Here is a 26,690-nt window from a genome sequence, read left to right on the forward strand (position 1 = left end):
ATAGCAATGAATTGGAAGTTGTCACATGGACCCCGGGAGGAGAAGTTGAGAGGGAAGGTGGTGAAATGGGCACAACCGGAGGAGACGGTGTGGTACTGGGAGGCTAGATGGGGTCAGAGGATGACAGAGCGAGCACGAGCTTGGAGTCCTCTAGTATATGACTGGGACAGACTGCGAAGAAGCACCCCAAGATGAGACACAGCCCCCTTAAGGAATGGATATCTATTTTCCTGTAAGAGTCTAGCGACTAATTCTCCATCATTCACTCACTTAATTACTGTAGACTCGGAGGTGGGGGTAGAGGGCGACACCTGATCGGAGGATGCTCGTCACAGCGACATACATTCTGAATTCAGAGATCTACAGAAATAGCCAGGCACACAAGAGGGAGGGGGGTGGGAGGAGGGGTTCACTCCCTACATGGGAAACCCACCCTTACAAGATGAACTCCTAGGAACCAGGCACCGCTAGACCATAAGCAAGAGTTCTGGCCTATAGGTGACAAGAATGTGGTTGAGGATGACCCTAGACTGAGGGAACTGTTACTATCCTTATACTGTGGTTCTGGGTACAGCAATATATGAGGGTGCGAATAATTGTTATGGAATGACAATGTTGTAGGGGTGGTACCCCACCCCAAGTATGTGGATTTGTACTTAGTTACGTTATAAAATCAATAAAATATGGTTAAGAAAAAAACACTGACTAATTTCCCTTTCTATCATTTAATACTGTGCTTAATACCTTAATTTTGAAATACCTCACAGCTACCAAGCACTAGATGGCCCTTTAATGATTTATTCCTAATTCATCAAAAATTTAAATCATACTCTTTTCATCTTCTTGTAAGCCAGCTATTCTCCCTGACTATTGCTTTGGATTCCCCTGATGTTCTTGTTTTTTCATCCCACTTCACCAGAAATGAGGGTGCACTACTTGAACGCAACCTGTGAATACACTTCATCGCATCCCTCACAGCAAATGCAGCGAGAAGGCTACTACTAATGGCTGAAAAATCTGTCCTGGACAGAACTGTAACGTTTTTCATTAACTCATTTTTCATGAAGAAACTTGACTACTGCAATATTCCATATGCGGAATTCCCAAATTATACCTTCTGTCCCATTCACAAAGACATCAATGTTGCTAAACGTGTGCTCCTTGGGGACCCCAGATGCCTGTCCATGTCCCCATAGACATCCGCCAGGTTGATTTTCTAATAGAACCAAAGATCAGTTCGGGCATCTCATCCTGATGTTTAAATGTATCAATAGGCTACACTGCTAGTCATATTCTCAACATCTATGATCCACCAAGGCCTGCCCGCACACTGCTCCTAAGGCTCCCTGCATCCAATCGTGCTCATTGCACCTTCTTGTCCGTTCCATTTATTCCAACTCCAAAACTGTTCTCTACACCCACTGCCTGAATGGCAAGAAGCAGCATCTCTTTCAGCACTAGCTCACAACTGTGCATCTTTCATCTTTCTGCCCTATGCCCCAACCATATGACCTAGTGATCAGATTTCTAACGGCAAATGTGTAATATCTAACAAATCTAAAATAGGTACTATCTATATATTTTTTTTGAGGTCATCAACTATAGTCAATGCCTTCAACCTCAGTGCTCTAATATGACCCTCAACAACTTGTTAAGCACCACATATCATGTACACCGCCAAACCAATAAATAGTAAGTATAAAATAACTGGGCGATATTAGCACATTTGTCAGTAATTTCAGCCACTTACAAATATAATTTGGATATTACGATCAGACACCTGAAAAGCTACCTCTAAAGGCTTTCCAATTTTCATTGATGCTTTAGCTTTAGAGAGAATGTGTTTTATTATTCACTATGTTGCTGCAGATTTCTTAGACATCACTTGCACATGAAGCAGGTTGTACATTCTCTATAAGTTTAGACCCAGGAATCTACAAGCACTGCAAAATGGCCATGGTCTCTAGTATAAAACGTATAATTGTGGCAAAGAAAGCAGAAACTATAATGTGTTCACCCGTCTCCAGCACGAAATCAACTGAACATTTACTTCAATGAGGGGGTAGACAAGGGTAGAAGCTGCTACTCTCCTGCCCCTTTGGCTCCCCAGGCAAAGACTGTAAACAGAATATTTATGAAAAGGGTCCAACTCTATCTGATCACAGGTTTCTGTCCCTAGCATTTTGTTGAATCGCTTTGCATGCAAGAACAGATTGAACGAAATTGCTTTAGAAATAATTCCCAGTGCAGGCAAAAACTTACCATATGCTCTTCCATTAATAGAACATTTGTTGAATGTCATTACGTTCTGGGTGAGTGTTCCTGTCTTGTCAGAGAATACATATTCTATTTGTCCCAATTCCTCATTCAGTGTAGTAGTCCGAGCCTCAGCAGCGGTTCCACTTTTAGAGCAATACATTTTACGATCCCAAAATATGAAGTAGCTATGGCCAAGCCGTATAACTTCCATGCTTAAAAAAAACATAAATGTTTACATTTATTTAACTAAGAACACAGATATGTTAATGCACAATCACATTTAGATTAGTTTGTCTGTGCTTCAATTTTCAAGACGAAAACAGTGGATAACGGATCAGAGAAACAAATGACATAACAAGAAACCTTTGAATATTGAACCAACAAAATGAACTGTCTAAAAATGTGAGTAATAAGTGTAAATATTACCCAAACAAGGTGATTATTTTATCAACCGTGAAAGTCTAATTTTGCCTTGAAATTGTGCCCTGTAAGTTTCTGGTCAGGAACCTAATGTACTGATCTATATTTCGGGCTTGCATAAAACAATTTACTGTAACAATACCTTCCTTACATAATTAAAGTGATTCACTGCCTAACTAAAAAATGGTCCGGAGCAAGCACATTAGAAGGCCCTCCTCAGCCTCAGGCAATAGCATACACAATTACATGTTAGACACAATCAAGTTAACTCTCCTGTCTGACACCATATGTAAAACTAAAGGTCGGAGCCTTTTTCCCAATAGTGTGGCATCCACTGCACAGTAAGGACCATTTCACAGGTGTCTGTGGAGCAGGACTAGGTAGTTGTGTTACCTGGATCTGGGCTCATGAGGCTGTTGGTAGGGGCCAGGGTGAGTGTTATCTGGGGAAGAGGCTATAGGCTGGTAGTGTTCGTGCTCATTTTATGCCTATCGTTCAATAGTCTGTATCATTTTTTACAGTGTCTATTTGTGTAATCTGCTTGGTCTCCCCTCCCTGTGAGGGAGGGCAACGACATGGTGCTCTCTGGGTTCTTCCTCGGAATACGAGGGTCCCATCTCTCAATTTTTGTGTCTTGGGTTAGATGAGAAATTGTTTTAGGTGTTGGACCTACAGTGGAAATGGGAACAACTAAGCTTCTACTGCTGGTCTGTCTTATTTGGACCTCGTGATTACAAGATTAAGCCCCTGATAGAATTATTTTTGTCTTCCATGAAACAGTAGAAAGTCAAATGAGGCAAAGGGATTATCTGTCTTTTTTCATTTTCCTATTCCATTCGCTATGAGACTGCTCTGAATGAGCCGAGAGGCAAGTAGTCTCAGATGGAGTACTTGGATTAATCTTTCGCATTTACTTTCTTGTAAAGTGTAAGGAAATGCCTCCTTGACATGGTTACCCCCTAAAATTTTGCCTTTGCTGATGCTAAATTTTGATTTGAAAGTGTACTGGGACCCCGCTAACCAGGCCCCAGTACCAGTGTTCTTTCCCTAAACTGTACCTCCACAATTGGCACAACCCTGGAACTAAGGTAAGTCCCTTGTAACTGGTACCCCTGGCACAAAGGGCCCTGATGCCAGAGAAAGTCTCTAAGGGCTGCAGCATGTTTTATGCCACCCTGGGGGCCCCTCACTCAGCACATGCCCACTGTCTTATAGCTTGTGTGTGCTGGTGGGGAGAAAACGACATGACACTCCCCTCAGAGTCCCATGCCAACTTCACATTGCCTGTGGCATAGGTAAGTCACCCCTCTAGCAGGCCTTACAGCCCTAAGGCACGGTGCACTATACCACAGGTGAGGGCATATGTGCATGAGCACTATGCCCCTACAGTGTCTAATCAAAACCTTAGAAATTATAAGAGCAGGGTAGCCATAAGAGTATATGGTCTGGGAGTTTGTCAAACACAAACTACACAGTTCCATAATGGCTACACTGAAAACTGGGAAGTTTGTTATCAAACGTCTCAGCACAAATGCACACTGATGCAGTGTGCACTTTATTGTAACATACACCCAGAGGGCATCTTAGAGATGCCCCCTGTAGGAAGTTGGCTCTGTATGTACTATTTCAAAGTAAGAAATAGCATGCACAGAGTCCAAGGGTTCCCCTTAGAGGTAAGATAGTGGCAAAAAGAGATAATTCTAATGCTCTATTTTTGTGGTAGTGTGGTCGAGCAGTAGTCTTATCAGAGGGTAGTGTTAAGCATTTGTTGTACACACACAGGCAATAAATGAGGAACACACACTCAAAGACAATTCCAGGCCAATAGGTTTTTATATAGAAAAATATACTTTCTTAGTTCATTTTAAGAACCACAGGTTCAAGATTTACAAACAATACTTTAAATGAAAGGTATTTCACTTAGGAACTTTAGGAACTTTGAATTAGCAAAATAGCATATGCAGTTTTCACACAAATGGCAATAAGCTATTTTAAAACTGGACACTGCAATTTTCAACAGTTCCTCGGGGAGGTAAGTGTTTCTTAGTTTTGCAGGTAAGTAAACCACCTACAGGGTTCAAAGTTGGGTCCAAGGTAGCCCACCGTTGGGGGTTCACGGCAACCTCAAAGTTACCACACCAGCAGCTCAGGGCCGGTCAGGTGCAGAGGTCAAAGTGGTGCCCAAAACGCATAGGCTTCAATGGAGAAGGGGGTGCCCCGGTTCCAGTCTGCCAGCAGGTAAGTACCCACGTCTTCAGAGGGCAGACCAGGGGGGATTTGTTGGGCACCAGTGGGGAAACAAGTCAGCACAAAAAGTACACCCTCAACGGCACGGGGGCGGCCGTGTGCAGTGTGCAAACAGGCGTCGGGTTTGCAATGTAGTTCAATGAGAGACCAAGGGGTCTCTTCAGCGATGCAGGCAGGCAAGGGGGGGGGCTCCTCAGGGTAGCCACCACTTGGGCAAGGGAGATGGCCACCTGGGGGTCGCTCCTGCACTGGAGGTCAGATCCTTCAGGTCCTGGGGGCTGCGGGTGCAGTGTCCTTAACAGGCGTCGGGTCTTTGAAGCAGGCAGTCGCGGTCAGGGGGAGCCTCTTGATTCCCTCTGCAGGTGTCGCTGTGGGGGCTCATGGGGGTCAACTCTGGCTACTCACGGGCTCGCAGTCGCCGGGTAGTCCTCCCTGTAGCGTTGGTTCTCCACAAGTCGAGCCGGGGGCGTCGGGTGCAGAGTGCAAAGTCTCACGCTTCCGGCGGGAAACGTGTGTTCTTTCAAAGTTGCTTCTTGGTTGCAAAGATGCTTCTTTCTTGGAGCAGAGCCGCTGACCGCTGGAGTTCTTGGTACTTGGACCCTGTGGAACGCATCGCTGGAGCAGTTCTTTTGAAGGGGGAGACAGGCCGGTAGAGCTGGGGCCAAAGCAGTTGGTGTCTCCGTCTTCTCTGCAGGTTTTTCAGCTCAGCAGTCCTTCTTCGTCTTAGGTTGCAGGAATCTATCTTGCTGTGTTCTGGGAGCCCCTAAATACTCAATTTAGGGGTGTGTTTAGGTCTGGGGGTTAGTAGCCAATGGCTACTAGCCCTGAGGGTGGCTACACCCTCTTTGTGCCTCCTCCCTGAGGGGGGCACATCCCTATCCCTATTGGGGGAATCCTCCATCTGCAAGATGGAGGATTTCTAAAAGTCAGAGTCACCTCAGCTCAGGACACCTTAGGGGCTGTCCTGACTGGCCAGTGACTCCTCCTTGTTTTTCTCATTATCTCCTCCGGCCTTGCCGCCAAAAGTGGGGCCGTGGCCGGAGGGGGCGGGCAACTCCACTAGCTGGAGTGCCCTTGGGTGCTGTAACAAAGGGGGTGAGCCTTTGAGGCTCACCGCCAGGTGTTACAGTGCCTGCAGGGGGAGGTGAGAAGCACCTCCACCCAGTACGGGCTTTGTTACTAGCCACAGAGTGACAAAGGCACTCTCCCCATGTGGCCAGCAACATGTCTGGTGTGTGGCAGGCTGCTAAAACTAGTCAGCCCACACTGGTAGTCAGTTAAGGTTTCAGGTGGGGCATCTCTAAGATGCCCTCTGGGGTGTATGTTACAATAAAATGTACACTGGCATCAGTGTGCATTTATTGTGCTGAGAAGTTTGATACCAAACTTCACAGTTTTCAGTGTAGACATTATGGTGCTGTGGAGTTTGTGCATGACAGAGTCCCAGACAATATACTCTTATGGCTACCCTGCACTTACAATGTCTAAAGTTTTGTTTAGACACTGTAGGGGCTCACCTATGGTATAGTGCACCCTGCCTTAGGGCTGTAAGGCCTGCTAGAGGGGTGACTTATCTATACCTATAGGCAGTGTGAGGTTGGCATGGCACCCTGAGGGGAGTGCCATGTCGACTTCGTCGTTTTATCCCCACCAGCACACACAAGCTGGCAAGCAGTGTGTCTGTGCTGAGTGAGGGGTCCCCAGGGTGGCATAAGACATGCTGCAGCCCTTAGAGACCTTCCCTGGCATCAGGGCCCTTGGTACCAGGGGTACCAGTTACAAGGGACTTACCTGGATGCCAGGGTGGGCCAATTGTGGAAACAAAAGTACAGGTTAGGGAAAGAACACTGGTGCTGGGGCCTGATTAGCAGGCCTCAGCACACTTTCAAATCATAACTTGGCATCAGCAAAGGCAAAAAGTCAGGGGGTAACCATGCCAAGGAGGCATTTCCTTACACAACCCCCCCCCACCAAACGAAAGAGGGTGAGACTAACCTTTCCCTAGAGAGTCTTCATTTTCTAAGTGGAAGAACCCGGAAGGGCCATCTGCATTGGCATGGGCAGTCCTAGGTCTGTGTTCCACTATAAAGTTCATTCCCTGTAGGGAGATGGACCACCTCAACATCTTTTGGATTTTCACCTTTCATTTGCATTAGCCATCTGAGAGGTCTGTGGTCAGTCTGAACTACAAAGTGAGTACCAAAGAGGTATGGTCTCAGCTTCTTCAGGGACCAAACCACAGCAAAGGCCTCCCTCTCAATGGCACTCCAACACTGCTCCCTGGGGAGTAACCTCCTGCTAATGAAAGCAACAGGCTGCTCAAGGCCACCATCATTTGTTTGGGACAAAACTGCCCCTATCCCATGTTCAGAGGCATCAGTCTGCACAATGAACTGCTTGGAGTAATCTGGAGCTTTAAGAACTGGTGCTGTGCACATTGCTTGTTTCAGGGTGTCAAAGGCCTGTTGGCATTCTACAGTCCAGTTTACCTTCTTGGGCATTTTCTTGGAGGTAAGTTCTGTGAGGGGTGTCACTATAGGTCCATATCCCTTCACAAACCTCCTGTAGTACCCAGTCAAGCCAAGGAATGCCCTGACTTGAGTCTGGGTTTTTGGAGCTGCCCAGTCCAGAATAGTCTGGATCTTAGGCTGGAGTGGCTGAACTTGGCCTCCACCTACAAGGTGTCCCAAGTAAACCACAGTTCCCTGCCCTATCTGGCATTTGGATGCCTTGATAGAGAGGCCTGCTGCTTGCGGGGCCTTCAAAACCTTCTTCAGGTGGACCAGGTGAACCTGCCAGCTGGAGCTAAAGACAGCAATATTGTCAAGATAAGCTGCACAAAAGGACTCCAAGCCAGCAAGGACTTGATTCACCAACCTTTGGAAGGTGGCAGGGGCATTTTTTAAACTAAAGGGCATAACAGTGAACTGATAATGCCCATCTGGTGTGGAGAATGCTGTCTTTTCTTTTGCTTCTGGTGCCATTTCGATTTGCCAGTACCCTGCTGTCAAGTCAAAGGTACTTAAGTATTTGGCAGCACCTAGTTTGTCTATCAATTCATCTGCCCTTGGAATGGGATGGGCATCTGTCTTGGTGGCAGACTTAAGTCCTCTGTAGTCCACACAAAACCTCATCTCTCTCTTTCCATCTTTGGTGTGAGCTTTGGGGACTAAGACCACTGGGCTAGCCCAGGGACTGTCAGAGTGCTCAAGGATTCCCAATTCCAGCTTCTTGTGGACTTCCACCTTGATGCTTTCCTTAACCTGGTCAGACTGTCTGAAAATTGTGTTTTTGACAGGCATGCTGTCTCTTGTGTCCACATCATGGGTACACAGGTGTGTCTGACCAGGGGTTAGGGAAAAGAGCTCAGCAAACTGTTGCAGGACCTTCCTACAGTCAGATTGCTGTTAGCCAGAGAGGGTGTCTGAGTAGATCACTCCATCAACTGAGCCATCTTTTGGTTCTGTGGAGAGGAGATCAGGGAGAGGTTCAATCTCAGCTTCCTGGTCCTCATCTGTTACCATCAACAGATTCACATCTGCCCTGTCATGGAAGAGTTTGAGGCGGTTCACATGGATCACCCTTTTGGGGGTCCTGCTAGTGCCTAGGTCTACCAGGTAGGTGACCTGACTCTTTTCCTCTAGCAATGGGTAAGGGCCACTGCATCTGCCCTGAAGTGCCCTGGGAGCCACAGGCTCCAGAACCCAGACTTTCTGCCCTGGCTGAAACTCAACCATAGCAGCCTTTTGGTCATACCACATCTTCTGGAGTTGTTGGCTGGCCTCAAGGTTCTTACTTGTCTTTTCCATATACTCTGCCATCCTTGAACGTGGGCCTAGTAGATAGTCCACTATATCTTGTTTAGGCTCATGAAGAGGTCTCTCCCAGCCTTCTTTTACAAGAGCTAGTGGTCCCCTTACAGGATGGCCAAACAGAAGTTCAAAGGGGGAAAACCCTACTCCCTTCTGAGGCACCTCTCTCTAGGCGAAAAGCAGACATGGCAAGAGGACATCCCATCTCCTTTTGAGTTTTTCAGGGAGCCCCATGATCATGCCTTTCAATGTCTTGTTAAATCTTTCTACAAGACCATTGGTTTTTGGATGGTATGGTGTGGTGAATTTGTAAGTCACCCCACACTCATTCCACATATGTTTCAGGTATGCTGACATAAAGTTGGTACCTCTGTCAGACACCACCTCCTTAGGAAATCCCACTTCGGTAAAAATACCAATGAGTGCTTTGGCGACTGCAGGGGCGGTAGTCGACCTAAGGGGAATTGCTTCAGGGTATCTAGTAGCATGATCCACTACTACTAGTATGTATTGGTTCCCTGAGGCTGTGGGAGGTTCAAGTGGACCCACTATGTCCACACCCACTCTTTCAAAGGGGACCCCCACCACTGGAAGTGGAATGAGGGGGGGCCTTTGGGTGTTCACCTGTCTTACCACTGTCTTGACAGGTGGCACAGGAGACACAAAACTCCTTGACCTTCTGGGACATGTTGGGCCAATAGAAGTGGTTGACTAATCTCTCCCACGTCTTGGTCTGTCCCGAATGCCCAGCAAGAGGAATATCATGAGCTAATGTCAGAATGAACTCCCTAAACTCCTGAGGCACTACCACTCTCCTAGTGGCACCAGGTTTGGGATCTCTTGCCTCAGTGTAAAGGAGTCCATCTTCCCAATAGACTCTATGTGTTCCTGTTATTTTTCCATTGGACTCTTCAGCAGCTTGCTGCCTAAGGCCTTCCAGAGAGGGACAGGTTTCTTGCCCCTTACACAACTGTTCCCTTGAGGGTTCCCCTGGGCCTAGGAGCTCAACCTGATAAGGTTCTAGCTCAACCTGATAAGGTTCTAACTCCATGGGCTCAGTTCCCTCAGAGGGCAGAACTTCTTCCTGGGAAGAGAGGTTCTCTTTTTCTTGTTGTGTTGAAATGGTTCCCCAGTTTTCTTTCCTTTTCTCTTGGAGGGTTGGCCCTTTTTCCAGGCTCCAACACCACTTTTTCACCCTGAGCCTTGCACTGTGCCCTTGTCTTGACACACACCAGTTCAGGGATACCCAGCATGGCTGCATGGGTTTTGAGTTCTACCTCAGCCCATGCTGAGGACTCCAGGTCATTTCCAAGCAAACAGTCTACAGGGATGTTTGAGGAGACCACCACCTGTTTCAGGCCATTGACCCCTCCCCACTCTAAAGTTACCATAGCCATGGGATGTACTTTAGTTTGATTGTCAGCGTTGGTGACTGGATAAGTTTGCACAGCCAGGTATTAACCAGGGGAAACCAGTTTGTCTGTCACCATGGTGACACTGGCAGCTGTATCCCTCAGGCCTTCTACACTTCGCCCATTAATTAAGAGTTGCTGCCTGTATTTTTGCATATTAGGAGGCCAGGCAGCCAGTGTGGCTAAATCCACCCCACCCTCAGAGACTAGTGTAGCTTCAGTGTGGACCCTGATTTGCTCTGGGCACACTGTTGATCCACTTGGAGACTGGCCATTCCAGTGTTAGCTGGAGTGGAGTTAGAAGTGGAACCTTTCTTGGGACAGGCCTTGTCTCCAGTTTGGTGTCCTTGCTGATTACAGCTATGACACCAGGCCTTTTTGGGATCAAAGTTTTTACCCTTGTACCCAAAATTGGATTTTGAAGAGGCTCTGGGTCCTCCCTCCCGAGCAGGTTTTTGGGGCCCTATAGAAGACTCTTTACTTTTTCCTTTGGATGTCTCAACACTCTTCCCCTGGGGAGTCTTTGTGACCCCTTTCTTTTGGTCACCCTCTGTGGAAGTCTTGGTCACCCTAGTCTTGACCCAATGGTCCACCTTCTTTCCCAATTCTTGGGGAGAAATTGGTCCTAGGTCTACCAGATGCTGATGCAGTTTATCATTGAAACAATTACTTAACAGGTGTTCTTTCACAAATAAATTGTACATCCCATCATAATCATTTACACCACTGCCTTGAATCCAACCATCCAGTGTTTTTACTGAGTAGTCAACAAAATCAACCCAGGTCTGGCTCGAGGATTTTTTAGCCCCCCTGAACCTAATTCTATACTCCTCAGTTGAGAATCCAAAGCCCTCAATCAGGGTAGCCTTCATGAGGTCATAGGATTCTGCATCTTTTCTAGAGAGTGTGAGGAGTCTATCCCTACACTTTCCAGTGAACATTTCCCAAAGGAGAGCACCCCAGTGAGACCTGTTTACTTTTCTGGTTGCACAAGCCCTCTCAAAAGCTGTGAACCATTTGGTGATGTCATCACATCTTCATATTTAGTTACAATCCCTTTAGGGATTTTCAACATGTCAGGAGAATCTCTGACCATATTTATGTTGCTGCCACCATTGATGGGACCAAAACCCATCTCTTGTCTTTCCCTTTCTATGGCTAGGAGTTGTCTCTCTAAAGCCAATCTTTTGGCCATCCTGGCTAGCAGGAGGTCCTCTTCATTGAGGCTGCCCTCAATGCTTCTAGAGTTGCTGGACTCTCCTGTGAGAGAAGCAGCATCTCTGACTATCACTTGTGGAGACAGGGTTTGAGGGACCCTGTTCTCCCTAACTAGGAGTGGGGGTGGGAAATCCTCCACTTCACTAGCTTCCTCCTCTGGGAATCCTCAGAGGGGTTGTTCTTAGCAAACTCTGCGAAAAGCTCCTGGAGCTGTACCCTGGTAGGGTTTGAACCAGTTTTAATCTTTTTGGTTTTGTAGAGAGACCTTAACTCCTAAGATGCAGGTAAGGGGTGACGTTGAGTTCCATCACACTCTCTTCTGCATTAGACATTATGGGGGTCATTCCGACCCTGGCGGTCCAAGACCGCCAGGGCCGGGGCCCACGGAAGCATCGCCAACAGGCTGGCGGTGCTTCAATGCCCATTCTGACCGCGGCGTTAAAGCCGCGGTCAGAAAAGGGAATCCGGCGGTTTCCCGCCGGATTTCCCCTGCTTGGGCTGAATCTCCTGGCAGTTTTTACCGTCAGGAACAGGATGGCGGGAGCGGGTGTCATGGGGCCCCTGGGGGCCCCTGCACTGCCCATGCCACTGGCATGCGCACATTCGCATCACATCTGCTTCGCGGCCTCCATATGAGGGCAGAGGGAGGGAGGAGCAGCTGGGAGGTGGGAGCGGGGCGGCCAATGGGAGTGAAGGGGGCAGGGCAGCAGGGGCTCAGCAGCAAGGGAAAAACCTGGGGAAAAAACGGCGGGAAAAGACAGCGGGAGAGGGACAACAGAGCACAGGGGTACAGAAAGCAAAACACAGGGGCACAGAATGAAAACACGAAGTGGCACAGAAGCCAAGCGCAGGGGTACAGAAAAAAGGGAGCGAGTAGTCAGGCAGCAAAAGCGGCAACGGAGGTTCAACCCACAGGGGGCTGCGTGGCAGATGGGGGGAGCGACCTGCCTGGTGACAGTGGTGAACAATGTAATTTTCAATTTTGAGATGCTGTGACTAGTTTGAGAGATACTAGTCAAACCAATTAAGAACTAATTGTTGGAAATGGCCCTTTCTGCAGGGTCATCACAAGACTTTTTGCCTCCACCTCCCTTTTTTTGCTGAATTCATTTTTGTTGGCTTTAGGACTCTGTGCACTTTACCAATGCTAAAGTGCTTGTGCTCTCTCCTGGTAACATTGGCATTTACCCAATTGGCATATTTAATTTGCACATAAGTCCCTAGTAAAGTGCACTACATGTGCCAAGGGCTTGTAAATTAGAAACTACCAGTGGGCCTGAAGCACTTATTGTACCACCCACTTAATTAGCCCTTTAAACATGTCTCAGAACTGCTGTTACAGAGCTGTGTGTGCAGTTTAAACTGGAATATCGACCTTGCAAAATAAACATTGTGCCAGGCCCACACCTAACAAATGAATACATATGTCACCCTTAGGCTAGCCCTGCGATACCCTAGATGGCATAGAGCCATGTATTTAAAAAGTATAACATGTACTTTTAAGTTTTACATGTCCTGGTGGTGAAAAACTCATATTTGATTTTTCACCACTGCATGGTCTATCTAGCCCTTTAGGTTAACATTGAAGTTGCCTTATTATTACATCTTATAAGTGTAACTTCGAAAAATAGAAAAGATGACCCACTTTGTATTTGGTGTCTCTGGAATCACAATTTAAAATCCTAAGTTATGATGAAGTCAGATTTTAAATTGCAATTCTGAAAATGTCATTTTTAGAAAGTTGCTATTTTCTTGCCTTAGCCATTTGGCGCCTGCAGCCTGTCTCTGCTCACACAAATGGGTGTAGTTGACAGTTGGGCTTTGTGTATTCCTCCTAGACAGACAGACAGCAGAACTTAAGTATGACTTAATGGGTCATCCTGGGCAAGATGAGAGGGAGGAGCTGGACACAGCCTCACTTAGGGGGTCATTACAACATTGGCGGTAAAAGGCGCTTACCGCCGTGCAGAAGACCGCAAACACACCGCCGCCGCCGCGGCATTCCGCCACAGCTATTATGACACACATCTTGGAATCCGCCGAAATTCAGACACCCACACAAGACCGCCACACCAAAGGTCACTGATAAACTGGCGGAAACAAATCCTCCACCTCCACGCCAACAGAAACACGCCCATGCTATTACGACCCACGAATCCACGCGGCGGTCTTTCAACAGCGGTATTCCATTGGCGGTAAACACCGCCGCGCTCAAAATACACACACATCTCCAAAACACCGCCACATTGGACAATTACAAATACACAACACCACTCCCACACACCCAATACAATATAAAATACACACCCACATCACCCACAAACCCCTACGACCAAAAATTAGAGACAAAGGCGACAGAGAGAGAGAGCACAGAATAGACAACCCCACTACACATGCACACAACACCATCACCCACACAACATCCAAGCACAAAACACCACACACCACTACACTCACCACAACCATCACCACATACACCACCCCACACATCACCCACACCACCCCATGGCACGTAAAAGACAACCCTGCTTCTCCGAGAAGGAGCTCAGGGTCATGGTGGAGGAAATCGTCCGGGTAGAGCCACAGCTATTTGGCTCACAGGTACAGCTCACATCAATAGCCAGGAAGATAGAGTTATGGTGCAGAATAGTGGACAGGGTCAACGCCGTGGGACAACACCCAAGAAATAGGGAGGACATAAGGAAGAGGTGGAACGACCTACGGGGGAAGGTGCGTTCAACGGTCTCCAGGCATAACATCGCGGTACAGCGGACTGGCGGCGGACCCCCACCTCCTCCCCCACAACTAACAACATGGGATGAGCAAGTCTTGACCATCTTGTCGATGGAGGATGGGACACTGGTAAGTCTAATCTTAACTATCATATCCCCCACCCTACCTGCATGCTATTACACACCCCCTCCCTCACCCCCTCCCCTATCACTACAACTCCTCACTAATGTACCCATGACACCAACCACCCATCCCAACACCAAGCCCTGCATGACACAACTAAGCATGGACACCCCTCACTAAAGCATGCCCACTGCACATACCCAGTACACCCCCCCAACCATCACCACACAACCCCACACACAGGAATGCTTGCACTGGGGTACACAAACACCCACCCATTGCACACCATTACACACACACATGCAATAATCTAGCTCTTATGCCCCTGCAGGAACCCGAAGGACCGTCACCACACCAGAGGGTCCAGACAACACCACTCCACCCCCAGAAGAGGCCCACAGTGACGAGAGCAGCTCTACCCTACTGGATCCAGCCCGGCCCATCGTGGGCCTCTGGACAGTCGGTTCCCCTTGCACAGGCACAGCCCAACACCGACCTTCCACCCTCTGGTAACACCAGCACAGCACCCACCCAGTGGGGCCAAACCTCCCTACCCAGGACAGGTCAATCAGCGGTGTGTCCACCACTACAGGGCACCCAGGGTAACCCACCACCCAAACAACAACAGGGACCTGGGGGCAGTGGTAGTGGGCACACGGTCCAGGGGACGGAGGCACAGGAACACAGGGGAACTCGGAGGGCTAATGTGTGACAGGGGGCGGACAGGCCAAGGGAACCCACTCTCCACGAGGCCCTCTCCTCCATCATGGGAGCATACCACCACTCCCAGGAGAAGATGGCGACGGTCCTGGACAAGTTGCAGGAGACCCTGCGCCTGCAGGACGAACTGTATTTGGGGTTCAGGGAGGAGATCAGGACCATCAGCTCCGTCCTGGCACCATCGTAGGGGTGCTGAAGGACATACAGCAGCCCTTGAGGGACACCGTGGCACTCCAAGGGGCCCCTGACACTAGCCAGGATGATGAACTGCCCACCACCTCCGCCAGCGCTAGTGGACAGGACGCCCCGCCACAGGACCAACACACCAGCACCCCACCCCCTGCAGACGGACAACCACCACGCAAGCGGTCCCTGAGATCCAGGAACAGGACAGAGCAAGATGGCAAGACCCCCACCAGGAAATGAGACCACCCTTATTTTCCTCCCACTGTCCCACTTTGTTACCCTGTCCATACTTAAACTGCCCCGGCTCCACTTCCTATGCCCAGATGGGCAGTGCACCTGTGAGACTAATAGACTGGACTCTGCCATGGACATTCCTCCACCATCATCCATCCTCATTTTACAACCCCCTCACATTTCTGAGTACTTAAATAAACACCCTTGAAACACGAAACAATCTGGAGTCAGTTTGTGATTTAGTAAAAATGTATAATCAATGACAGTGCCATAATGGGTGTACCTTTGTAAAGCTAACATACCTAAGTCACACATCACAAGCCCTTGAAGGATGCAAGCAGTTGACACGTAGGTAACCACACCTGTGAAACCGTAATGTAAGGGTACAACTCAGTTTCCAAATAGTGATTTAAATAAAAAAACAGGATAGAGGTAGATGTGTGAAAGTTAATGTAATGCTAAAAAAGAAAATGTTCTCACCTGTGTGTCACTGGAAATATTGCTGTATGACTGACTCCCTATTGTTGTTGTCTTCTTCATCAGCTTCATCCTCATCACTGTCCACAGGCTCCACAGCTGCTACAACACCGTCATCGGGATCATCCTCCTGCAGAAAAGGCACCTGGCGTCGCAAAGCCAAATTATGAAGCATGGAGCAGGCGATGATGATGTCGCACACCTTCTTCAGTGAGTAGAATAGGGAACCACCTGTCATATGGAGGCACCTGAATCTGGCCTTCAGGAGGCCGAAGGTGCGTTCGATCACCCTCCTAGTCCGCCCATGGGCCTCATTGTAGCGTTCCTCTGCCCTGGGATTCCTCACTGGGGTCAATAGCGAGGACAGGTTGGGGTAACCAGAGTCCCCCAGTAGCCATACACGGTGCCTCTGGAGTTGACCCATCATATCAGGGATGCTGCTATTCCGCAGGATGTAGGCGTCATGCACTGAGCCAGGGAACATAGCATTTACCTGCGAGATGTACTGGTCTGCCAAACAGACCATCTGTACATTCATCGAATGATAACTCTTCCGGTTCCTGTACACCTGTTCACTCCTGTGGGGGGGACCAGAGCTTCATGGGTCCCATCAATAGCACCTATGACGTTGGGGATATGTCCAAGGGCATAGAAGTCACCTTTCACTGTAGGCAAATCCTCCATCCCAGGGAAAATGATGTATCTCCTTACGTGTTTCAGCAGGGCAGACAACACTCTGGAGAACACGTTAAAAAACATAGGCTGGGACATCCCTGATGCCATGGCCACAGTTGTTTGAAATGACCCACTTGCACAGAAATGGAGCACTGACAGCACCTGCACGTCAGGGGGGATTCCAGTCGGATGGCAGATTGGTGACATCAGGTCTGGCTCCAACTGGGTACATAATTCCTGGATTGTGGCATGGTCAAACCGGTAGGTTACGATGACATGTCTCTCTTCCATTGTCAACAGGTCCACCGGAGGATTCCGCCATCTTCTCATATGTCCCAGCTGACGGTGCCTACGAAGGACAACAGCGAAGAACCAGTCATTATTCCTCCAGGTATGTACCCACAGTCACACACAAGAATACACTACTCACAAAACCCTTCCTGTATGTGTGTTGAGTGTAGGCCTAGCTATGTGTGACGCAGTAGTAAATTAAGCCATCTGGGCCCCTGAAATGGCGGCTGCCTGACCTCTAAACTGGGACAATGGGATTGTGGAGTAACTGCGCTGGCATTGCACACCGTCGCGGTAGGCGGTCGTAGACCGCAGCTCAATGCTGCATTGGTTAACATTGGACCCTATGGGTTCCAGGAGGCAATGAACAGGTGCGCTGGCGGTGATGATGCGCACCACCGCGGACGTCACCGCCATTTTCTATCTGTTCAATCACTAGATACCTGACCTTCGACAGGAGAGGACCTACAGTGCAAGTGCTGCTGTGACCTCGGTCTGAAAGCGACGATGGCTGCTGCGTCTGGGGAAAGGGCCCCTGCCTTCAATGCACAGGAGTTGGAGAAACTAGTAGACGGGGTCCTCCCCCAGTACACGCTACTCTACGGTCCTCCAGACCAACAGGTTAGTACACAGGGAGCACGTTGTATGGGCTAGGCCTGGGTGGAGAGGGCTGGTTGGAAGAGGGAAGGGGGCAGAGTTCATAGAACATTAATGCATGTGAATGAATGGGCCAAATGGTCAGAGTAGGGAGGGGGCCACTCACGACGACGGTGCAGTTGGTAATGACTGTTCCTCTTCCCTTGTGCATTTCATGTAGGTCAGCGCCCACCAGAAGAGGGACATCTGGCGTGCCATCACCAAGGAGGTCCGGACCCTGGGGGCCCACCAGAGACGGGGCACCCACTGCCGGAAGAGATGGGAGGACATTCGCCGCTGCAGCAAGAAGACGGCGGAGGCTCAGCTGGGGATGGCCTCCCAATGTGGGAGGGGTGCCCGTCGCACCATGACCCCCCCTGATGTTCCGGATCCTGGCGGTGGCCTACCCGGAGTTGGATGGGTGCTTGAGGGCATCACAGCAGACACAAGGGGGTGAGTACACTCTCATTCTGCGGACTTTGCGTGCAGTGGAGGTGTCTGGGTGAGGGAGGATGGGCTGTGGGTGTCCATAGGCCAGGGCGAGTTAGGTAGGCAAGGCCCCTCCGTAATGTAGGCCATGTGGCACTCTACCCCACCTCAGCAGAGTGCCAAGTCGAGGTATAGTTGCACATGTGGCATCCATGTGCGCAGATGTCCACCATTGCCATATAGGCCATATCCCAGAAATTGCCTGTGCAGAGGGAAGGAGCACGGCGTAATGCAGGGGGCAGCTGCATTTGTGTTGTCCGCCAACGGTAGCGGTATGCCATGCACTAAAACTCTCTTTCTTCTGTCTCCCCCCCTTTTTCTGCTCTCCCTGTCCTTTTGTACATCAGCATCAACAGGCAGAGGTACAGTGGCACCGGAGCACGAGGGAGCTGCATCCCACATGGCCATGGAGGGCCACACCACGGACTCTGAATGCACCAGGGGGACGGAGGGCAAGGGGAGCTTCACGTCGGCCACCGGATCACCAAGCAGCGACACGGACTCGTTCGACGATGTGGGCTCCCTTGTGGTGGCAGCACCATCTGTGCCCCCCACCTCTACAGGTACAGCTGCCACCTCCCCTACCAGCACCGCCCTCCCAGCAGCCCCTCAGCGTTCGCCCCGTGCCTGCTCACCCAGGAGGGTGGGAATCACCTTCGCCCCAGCCACCTCAGTACCTGCCCCAGTCACCCCTGCTGCACTCAGTTGAGGAGGCCATTGACCTACTCAGGTCACTCACTGTTGGGCAGTCTACCATTGTGAATGCCATCCAGGGTGTAGAACGAGAGTTGCAACACAGTAATGCATTGCTGGAGGGTATTCATTCTGGTCAGGCTGTCCTTCAGCGAACCCTGCAATCTCTGGCCCCAGCACTGATGGCAGCCATTGTCCCTGTGTCTAGCCTCCCCCCTCCAACTTCCTCCACCCAGACCCAATCTCCTGTACCCCAGCCCATCCCAAGCACACCTACAGACCAGCATGCACACAAGTCAACACACACAAGTAGCTCAAGCAAACATAGGCACCACACACACCACAGGCACTCACGCAAGCCTCACCTACATACAGATACAGCAACATCCACTGCCTCCACTGTGTCCCCCTCCTCCTCTTCTCCCTCCTCCCTCCCAGTGTCGTTTACACACACCTGCATGCACCACATCTACAGGCACCATGAATCGCACCATGACACCCAGCACCACAAGCCGCTCACCTGCACTCACCACCTCCACTGCCATTTACACATCCCCTGTGTCCTCTCCCAGTGTGTCTGTGACGCCCCCTCCCAAAGTACACAAACGCCGGCAATCACTCACCCAACATCCATCCACCTCACGACAGCCTCCAGTACCTGCACCTGCACCCAAAACAGCTAAAGTGACATCTCCAACAACCACCTCCTCTTCCTCCACTCCCAGACCCCCTCCAGCGACCCATCCCAGTGTCCGTCAGAAACTGTCCCTCTGTAAAGTTGACCTTTTTGCCCCCTCCAATTCATCAGTCCCGTCGTAGCGCCTCAGCCAAAAAGCCTCCAATATCAGTGGTGCCTGTTCAAGGTTTTTGGAGTGCACCGGCCACCAGGGCAGGCAGTAGGACCCGGAGCCAAGGCACTGGCAGCCCACCCCCTGTAAAGGCTCTAAAATTGGAGAGTGGACGACGGGACCGTGTTAAGACTCCTGGTCGGAAAACAACTGACATGGGTTCCAAGGGGACTGGAGAGTCAGCTGTGACTCCACCAAAGGTGGGGAAGGGCCAGAGGAAGTCTCCCCAGCCTGTTGTGAGTGTCACGGCCATCATTTCCGGCGGTCGAGACACAACCGCCAGCACCGTCGTTACTGGTCCAGAGACCACCGCCAGAGTCAGTGCCCAGGAGGGCCCAAGTATCGTCACTGGGTAGGAGACCACCGCCGGAGTCACAGCCCAGGAGGGCCCAAGTATCGTCACTGGTCCAGAGACCACTGCCAGCGTCACAGCCCAGGAGGGCCCAAGTATCGTCACTGGTCAGGAGACCACCGCCGGAGTCACAGCCCAGGAGGGCCCAAGTATCGTCACTGGTCCAGAGACCACTGCCAGAGTCACAGCCCAGGAGGGCTCAAGTATCGTCACTGGTCAGGAGACCACCGCCGGAGTCACAGCCCAGGAGGGCCCAAGTATCGTCACTGGTCCAGAGACCACCGCCAGAGTCACAGCCCAGGAGGGCCCAAGTATCGTCACTGGTCCAGAGACCACCGCCAGAGTCACAGCCCAGGAGGGCCCAAGTATCCTCACTGGTCAGGAGACCACCGCCAGAGTCACAGCCCAGGAGGGCCCAAGTATCGTCAGAGGTCAGGAGACCACCGCCACCGCCGGAGTCAGTGCCCTGGAGGGCCTCGGCTGCCACAGCCCCGCTGGGCAATGATGAAACGTCATGCCACACACCAAAGTCCAGTGTAGAAGACGTCATGCCACACACCAATGTCCTTATCAGAACCGCCATGTCAAAGCACCGCTGAACAGTCCTGAACCGCCATGTCAAAGCACCGCTGAACAGGGCAAAGACCGCCATGGCAAAGCACCGCTGAACAGGGCAAAGACCGCCATGGCAAAGCACCGCTGAACAGTCCTGAACCGCCATGGCAAAGCACCGCTGAACAGGGCCAAGACCGCCATGGCAAAGCACAGCTGAACAGGGCAGAGACCGCCATGTCAAAGCACCGCTGAACAGTCCTGAACCGCCATGGCAAAGCACCGCTGAACAGGGCAAAGACTGGCATGGCAAAGCACCGCTGAACAGTCCTGAACCGCCATGGCAAAGCACCGCTGAACAGGGCAAAGACCGCCATGGCAAAGCACCGCTGAACAGGGCAGAGACCGCCATGTCAAAGCACCGCTGAACAGTCCTGAATCGCCATGGCAAAGCACCGCTGAACAGGGCAAAGACCGCCATGGGAAAGCACCGCTGAACAGGGCAAAGACCGCCATGTCAAAGCACTGCTGAACAGGGCAAAGACCGCCATGGCAAAGCACCGCTGAACAGGGCAAAGACCGCCATGTCAAAGCACAGCTGAACAGGGCAAAGACCGTCATGTCAAAGCACCGCTGAACAGGGCAATGCACCGGGTAGGAATGAATGGACCGCCACATCAGGCATCCTTATCTCATGTGCAGCTGGGACAGTGACAGGACACGACCTTTCATGGGGAGACTCATCCAGTCTGGGCACCAGTCCCCCCAGTACCAGTAGAGACCTGCATCAACTTGAGAGACTGTGGCTTTGCACTCCCCAGGATGGCACAGTGGGCAAGCCACCCACTGTAGAGACTTGGGAGACTGTGGCTTTGCACTCCCCAGGATGGCATAAATGGGCATGGAGCCCCGTCGTGGATCTGGCTGCATTCATCCGGCTGAGGTGCCCCCCCCTTCGCTTCCCCCTGAGGTGCCTGTAGTATTTCTATCTGATGCCCCGGCAGTGTTCTCTCCGATTGTGGTCAGGTATCGTTTGTGGGCCTCGCCCATGCATTTTTGGATTGATGGTGCACGGACATTGTTATGTACATATCTGCACTACTTCTCGTATGGTATATAATTATGACTGATTTTCTAATATATATCTGTATATTTTTGTATGACATGTATATTGGCACATTACATTATTTGACCGATTTTCGCTTTATGTTTTCATTCTTCCGGGGGGATTGTGGGTTGTTACTGTGATTTTTTGTGAATGCATTGGTGTGTATGTTGTAATATGCAAGGGTGGGAGTGTTTGGTGGGTGTCCCCCTAACTTTTGCCTCCCTCCTCCCCCATGTCGTAGGTGCAGTACTCACCGTTGTCTTCGGCGCCTACGTAGTTGTTGGTCATAGAGGAGCAGAAAGACAAGGGCAGGGAGTATTTGGAGTTCCGGCTCCATGGATTCCTCGTTCCTCATGGGATATGTTCAGGTGAGCGTTTTCCCATAGCAAAAGCTGTTTCCGCCGTGTTTTTATCCACGGTGAATCCGCCCCGGAAAAGGTGGCGGATTGGTGGGTTGTAATACTGTGGGCGGTACATTGTCTCCCGCCTGTCTGTTGGCGGTGACCGCCGCGCTGCTTGTCTGTACCGCCGTGGCGGGCGACGTGTTAAAGTGGCTGTCTTTGTTGGCGGTTTCCGCCAGGGTCATAATTCATTTTTTTTGTCCGCCAGCCTGTTTGCGGTATTTCCGCTGCTTTAACACCGTCCACCAGGGTTGTAATGACCCCCTTACACCTGAAAAGGCTGTGTCCTGTCCACACACAAAGGGCTTAACAACCTTGTACTGTAGCTTGGAGCCAGGCCATGGGAGGCAGGGATCCTCTTGCACTTCAAAGCCACTGTCTAGAAGATTCTTCTACACTCCAAAGTTAGGGTGCCAAAATACAAATATTGGACCCCAGACGCCACCACTTCAGTATTCTTCTGGACCTGTGGATAATCTGCCAGGAAGAAAGACTGTTGTGTTGCTGAAGCAATGGCACTCTGCTGAACTCCTGCTTTGCTGTGTTGGTCTGCTGACTCTTTCCTGGAAGTGAGAAGGACTGTGCCTGCATCTGTTCAACCCAGTACCCAGAGTGACTCCAAGGACTAGTCTCCTGAGCTGTTGTCTTAGGGACATAAGACTTCCAACCACCCTGCTTCTGCACCTGGACTCTCCATTCTGTGAGCCTGCCATGCTTAGTGGTGCCACCCTAGTCCTGGACCCTTGGAAGTGAGCCTAAGGTGTTTGTGCCACTGGAACTGGTGCATCCTCAGCTGCAGGAGCAGAACCGACGTTTCGCTGCTGCTGCATGGAGCAGAACCGGTGCATAGCTGTTACTGCATGGGAAGGAACCAATACAATACACTTGCATTGCTGCTGCACCCTGCATCTTGGACCAAAACCTCACATTCAGAAACACAACTGCATGATGCTTTTCGTGGTGTAAGCTCCTCACGTCCTTCATCAACGGCAGCCTCGATGATGACGCTAGAGCGCCGTATCGCAGCATGTCAGTTGCGCAACACATGCCTGACACTGGCCTTCTCAGTGTAAGGCCATCTATGGGATCCTCGGCAAAGATGTAACAGGAATTTTCAATGGAGCCTCACCTCACCTTGGAATCGCGCATCACCTCAGCAGTGCAACACATCTTTGTCTCGGATCCATGCAACACTTGGCAAACAGGATTTAAGGTTCCTTGGTTCAGCTGGCCTAACTGGGTCCCTGTAGCCAGCCCATGCTTCATCATGGTCAGGCTAACTTCTGACTTTGTCCCGGTCCGATGCAACCAGATAAGCCCAGTTGGAGCCTCTTGCTTCGAAGTGGTATTTTACAGTTTAGTCTTTAAAAATTCATAATGCAAGTTCTACTTATTGGATTGGTCTGGGTATTGTTTTGGTCTTGTTTTATTTATTTGATTGAGTTCTATTGTTCTAACCTGGTGCAGGATCCTTTTTATGTGGTGTTTTCACAGTTTTAATGTTTGAATAGTTGCACAAATACTTTACATATTGCCTTCAAGTTAAGCCTGTCTGCACTGTGCCAAGCTACCAGGGGGTGAGCACAGGTTAATATGGGGTTTGCTTCTGCATTACCCTGACAAGAATTGTGGTTGATGTTTCACCAGGACTCACACACCAGTCAACCAACACCCCAATTTCTCACACTAATCCATCAATCCTTGAACACCCAGGGAGAACACTGATGAGCATGAGTAGACTGAGTGTATCAAATTAAGGGATAGTTCAGCCCCACAGAGAACACAAAAGCTACCAGATGCATGGATCGCAGTTTATTCAGAAAAGGTAATTGTCAGAGATATAATGAGTGAGCTATGATGACACACAACCTTTAATCTCCTTTACAAGGAAAGGGAGGGCAGAAACAGGAGGAAAGTTATTAAGGCCTGTGTGGAAACTAGACTTCTTTGCAGATGCCACTGCCACATTTTGCCACCTTTTAGAACTACTAAATACTGATTTTCAACTCTGACAGTGCACTGAGGCCTGCTAAATAGACCTCAGTGGCAGTGCTCTTTCCTTTAAACCCTTCGCTGCCAGGCCTTTTTCCCTCCTGTGCCGAGCCTTTTTTTTGCTATTTGGGGCAGTTCGCGCTCATAACATTTTCTCCACATAAGCTAACCATGCCAAATTTGCGTCCTTTTTTTCCAACATCCTAGGGATTCTAGAGGTACCCAGACTTTGTGGGTTCCCCTGAAGCCCTGAAGGAGACCAAGAAATTAGCCAAAATACAGCGAAAATTCAGTTTAAAAAAAAAAGAAAATGGGAAAAAAAGGCTGCAGAAGGCTTGTGTTTTTTCCCCTGAAAATGGCATCAACAAAGGGTTTGCGGTGGTAAAATCAGCATCTTTCTAGCTTTCAGGAAAAGGCAGACATGAATTAGAAAACCCCATTTTTCAGCACAATTTTGACATTTTACTGGGACATACCCCATTTTTACTATTTCTTGTGCTTTCAGCCTCCTTCCAGTTAGTGACAGAAATGGGTGAGAAACCAATGCTGGATCCCAGAAAGCTAAACATTTCTGCAAAGTAGACAAATTTTGAATTCAGCAACGGGTCATTTGTGTACATCCTGCAAGTGTTTCCTACAAAAAATAACAGCTGAAATAAAAGGATATTGAAATTGAGGTGAAAAACACTGCCATTTTTCTCCACATTTTACTCTGTAACTTTTTCCTGCAATGTCAGATTTTTGAAAGCAAGATATCATTACTTCAGCTGGACTCTTCTGGTTGCGGGGATATATAGGGTTTGTGGGTTCATCAAGAACCCTAGGTACCCAGAGCCAATAAATGAGCTGCACCTTGCAATGGATTTTCATTCTATACCGGGTATACAGCAATTAATTTGCTGAAATATAAAAAGTGAAATGTGAATTACAGGGCATTTCTCAAATAAATGTATTTTTTACACACTGTCTTACATTTGGAAGGAAAAAATGTAGAGAAAGACAAGGGGCAATAACACTTGTTTTGCTATTCTGTGTTCTCCCAAGTCTCCCGATATAAATGGTACCTCACTTGCGTGGGTAGACCTAGCACCCGCAACAGGAAAGGCCCCAAAACACAATGTGGACACATCACATTTTCACAAAGAAAACAGAGCTGTTTTTTGCAAAGTGCCTAGCTGTGGATTTTGGCCTCTAGTTCAGCCGGCACCTAGGGAAAGCTAGCAAACCTGGGCAGTTTTGAAAAGTAGACACCTAGGGGAATCCAAGAAGAGCTGACATGTGGGGCTCTGACCAGGTTCTGTTACCCAGAATTGTTTGCAAACCTCAAGATTTGGCCCAAAAAAACCTTTTTCCTCTCACTTCGGTGACATAAAGTTCTGGAATCAGAGGAGCCACAAATTTCCTTCCACCCAGCGTTCCCCCAAGTTTCCCGATAAAAATAGTACCTCACTTGTGGGGGTTAGGCCTAGGGCCCGCAACAGGAAATGCCCCAAAACACAACGTGGACACATCACATTTTCACAAAGAAAACAGAGCTGTTTTTTGCAAAGTGCCTAGCTGTGGATTTTGGCCTCTAGCTCAGCCGGCACCTATGGAAACCTAGCAAACCTGTGCAGTTTTGAAAACTAGACACCTAGGGGAATCCAAGATGAGCTGACATGTGGGGCTCTGACCAGGTTCTGTTACCCAGAATCCTTTGCAAACCTCAAAATTTGGCCAAAAAAACCTTTTTCCTCATTTCGGTGCCAGAAAGTTCTGGAATCAGAGAGGAGCCACAAATTTCCTTCCACCCAGTGTTCCTCCAAGTCTCCCGATAAAAACGGTACCTCACTTGTGGGGGTAAGCCTAGTGCCCGCAAAAGGAAATGCCCCAAAACACTATCTGGACACATCAAAATTATCAAGTTCAAAACTACCTGCTATGGTGGGGATGGCACCTGCGTTTTTGGTCCTGGGCTCAGCAGCCATGTAGGGAAACCTACCAAAGCCATACATTTCTGTAAACTAGACACTCGAGGGAGCCCAGGGAGGGGTGACTTGCGTGGATACCCCAAGGTTTTCTCACCCAGAATCCTCAGCAAGCCTCAGATTTAGCTAAAAAATCTAAATTTTCCCACATTTCTGTGTGGGATCACTGCACTGGGATGGATTTCATACCACCCAATGTTCCCCTTAGTCTTCCAGTAACACTGATACCTCATTTGTGTAGTGGGCTTGTGACAGGGAAGAGTCAAAAACATGTCAAAATTGAGGGGGAACCAAAGCGGGTCCAAAAGGACAGTTTGAAAAAAAACATTTTTAGGCTGACAAGTGCAGCAGAATTTTTGTTGGTATAGACAATGCTGGGTGGTAGGAATTTTGTGAATTCCTGCAGATTCCGGAAGGTTCCATCACAAAAATGTTGTAAAAATGTGTGATTTCCAGCAAAGTTAGAGGTTTTTAGGGCATTGTGGGTAAGAAAATGGTGCGGGATGCATGTGAAGCACACCACCCTGGAATCACCCAGATGTTTAGTTTTCAGATGTGTCTAGTTCTTAGGTTTTTTCTACATGGCAGCGTCCCAAAGTCCATAAAAAGCAGCCCTCACCATTCCAAGTGGAACGATTTTGAGAGTTAGCCAAGCTCTCATAGCCCAAATGTAAAACCAAAACAATCAAATGTCTTCTTGCGTACTGTGGGATAAGATGTTTTAGTGTGCGGGGGGAAAGCTGAAAGACTGTTACCCCCTTCAGTTGGGGTGGGGGCATAACCAGGGCCATACTGGTTGGTAGCCACCACCCCACTATTTTTTTTTTTATTCCCAGGCATCTAGT

The 26,690-nt window shown here is 49.4% G+C and overlaps 1 protein-coding gene across 1 annotated transcript in view; it reads right to left on the reverse strand.

The window, feature by feature from the left end:
- Positions 1-26,690, reverse strand: part of ATP8B4 (ATPase phospholipid transporting 8B4 (putative)) — a 2,552,767-nt gene that overhangs the window by 1,376,932 nt on the left and 1,149,145 nt on the right. The window contains exon 12 of the mRNA XM_069222521.1: positions 2,263-2,471. Coding sequence (XP_069078622.1) covers positions 2,263-2,471 — 209 coding nt within the window. The remainder of the gene's footprint in view (positions 1-2,262; positions 2,472-26,690) is intronic.

This window comes from Pleurodeles waltl, chromosome 3_1, assembly GCF_031143425.1.
Source record: "Pleurodeles waltl isolate 20211129_DDA chromosome 3_1, aPleWal1.hap1.20221129, whole genome shotgun sequence".
In the NCBI taxonomy this organism is placed as follows: Eukaryota; Metazoa; Chordata; class Amphibia; order Caudata; family Salamandridae; genus Pleurodeles; species Pleurodeles waltl.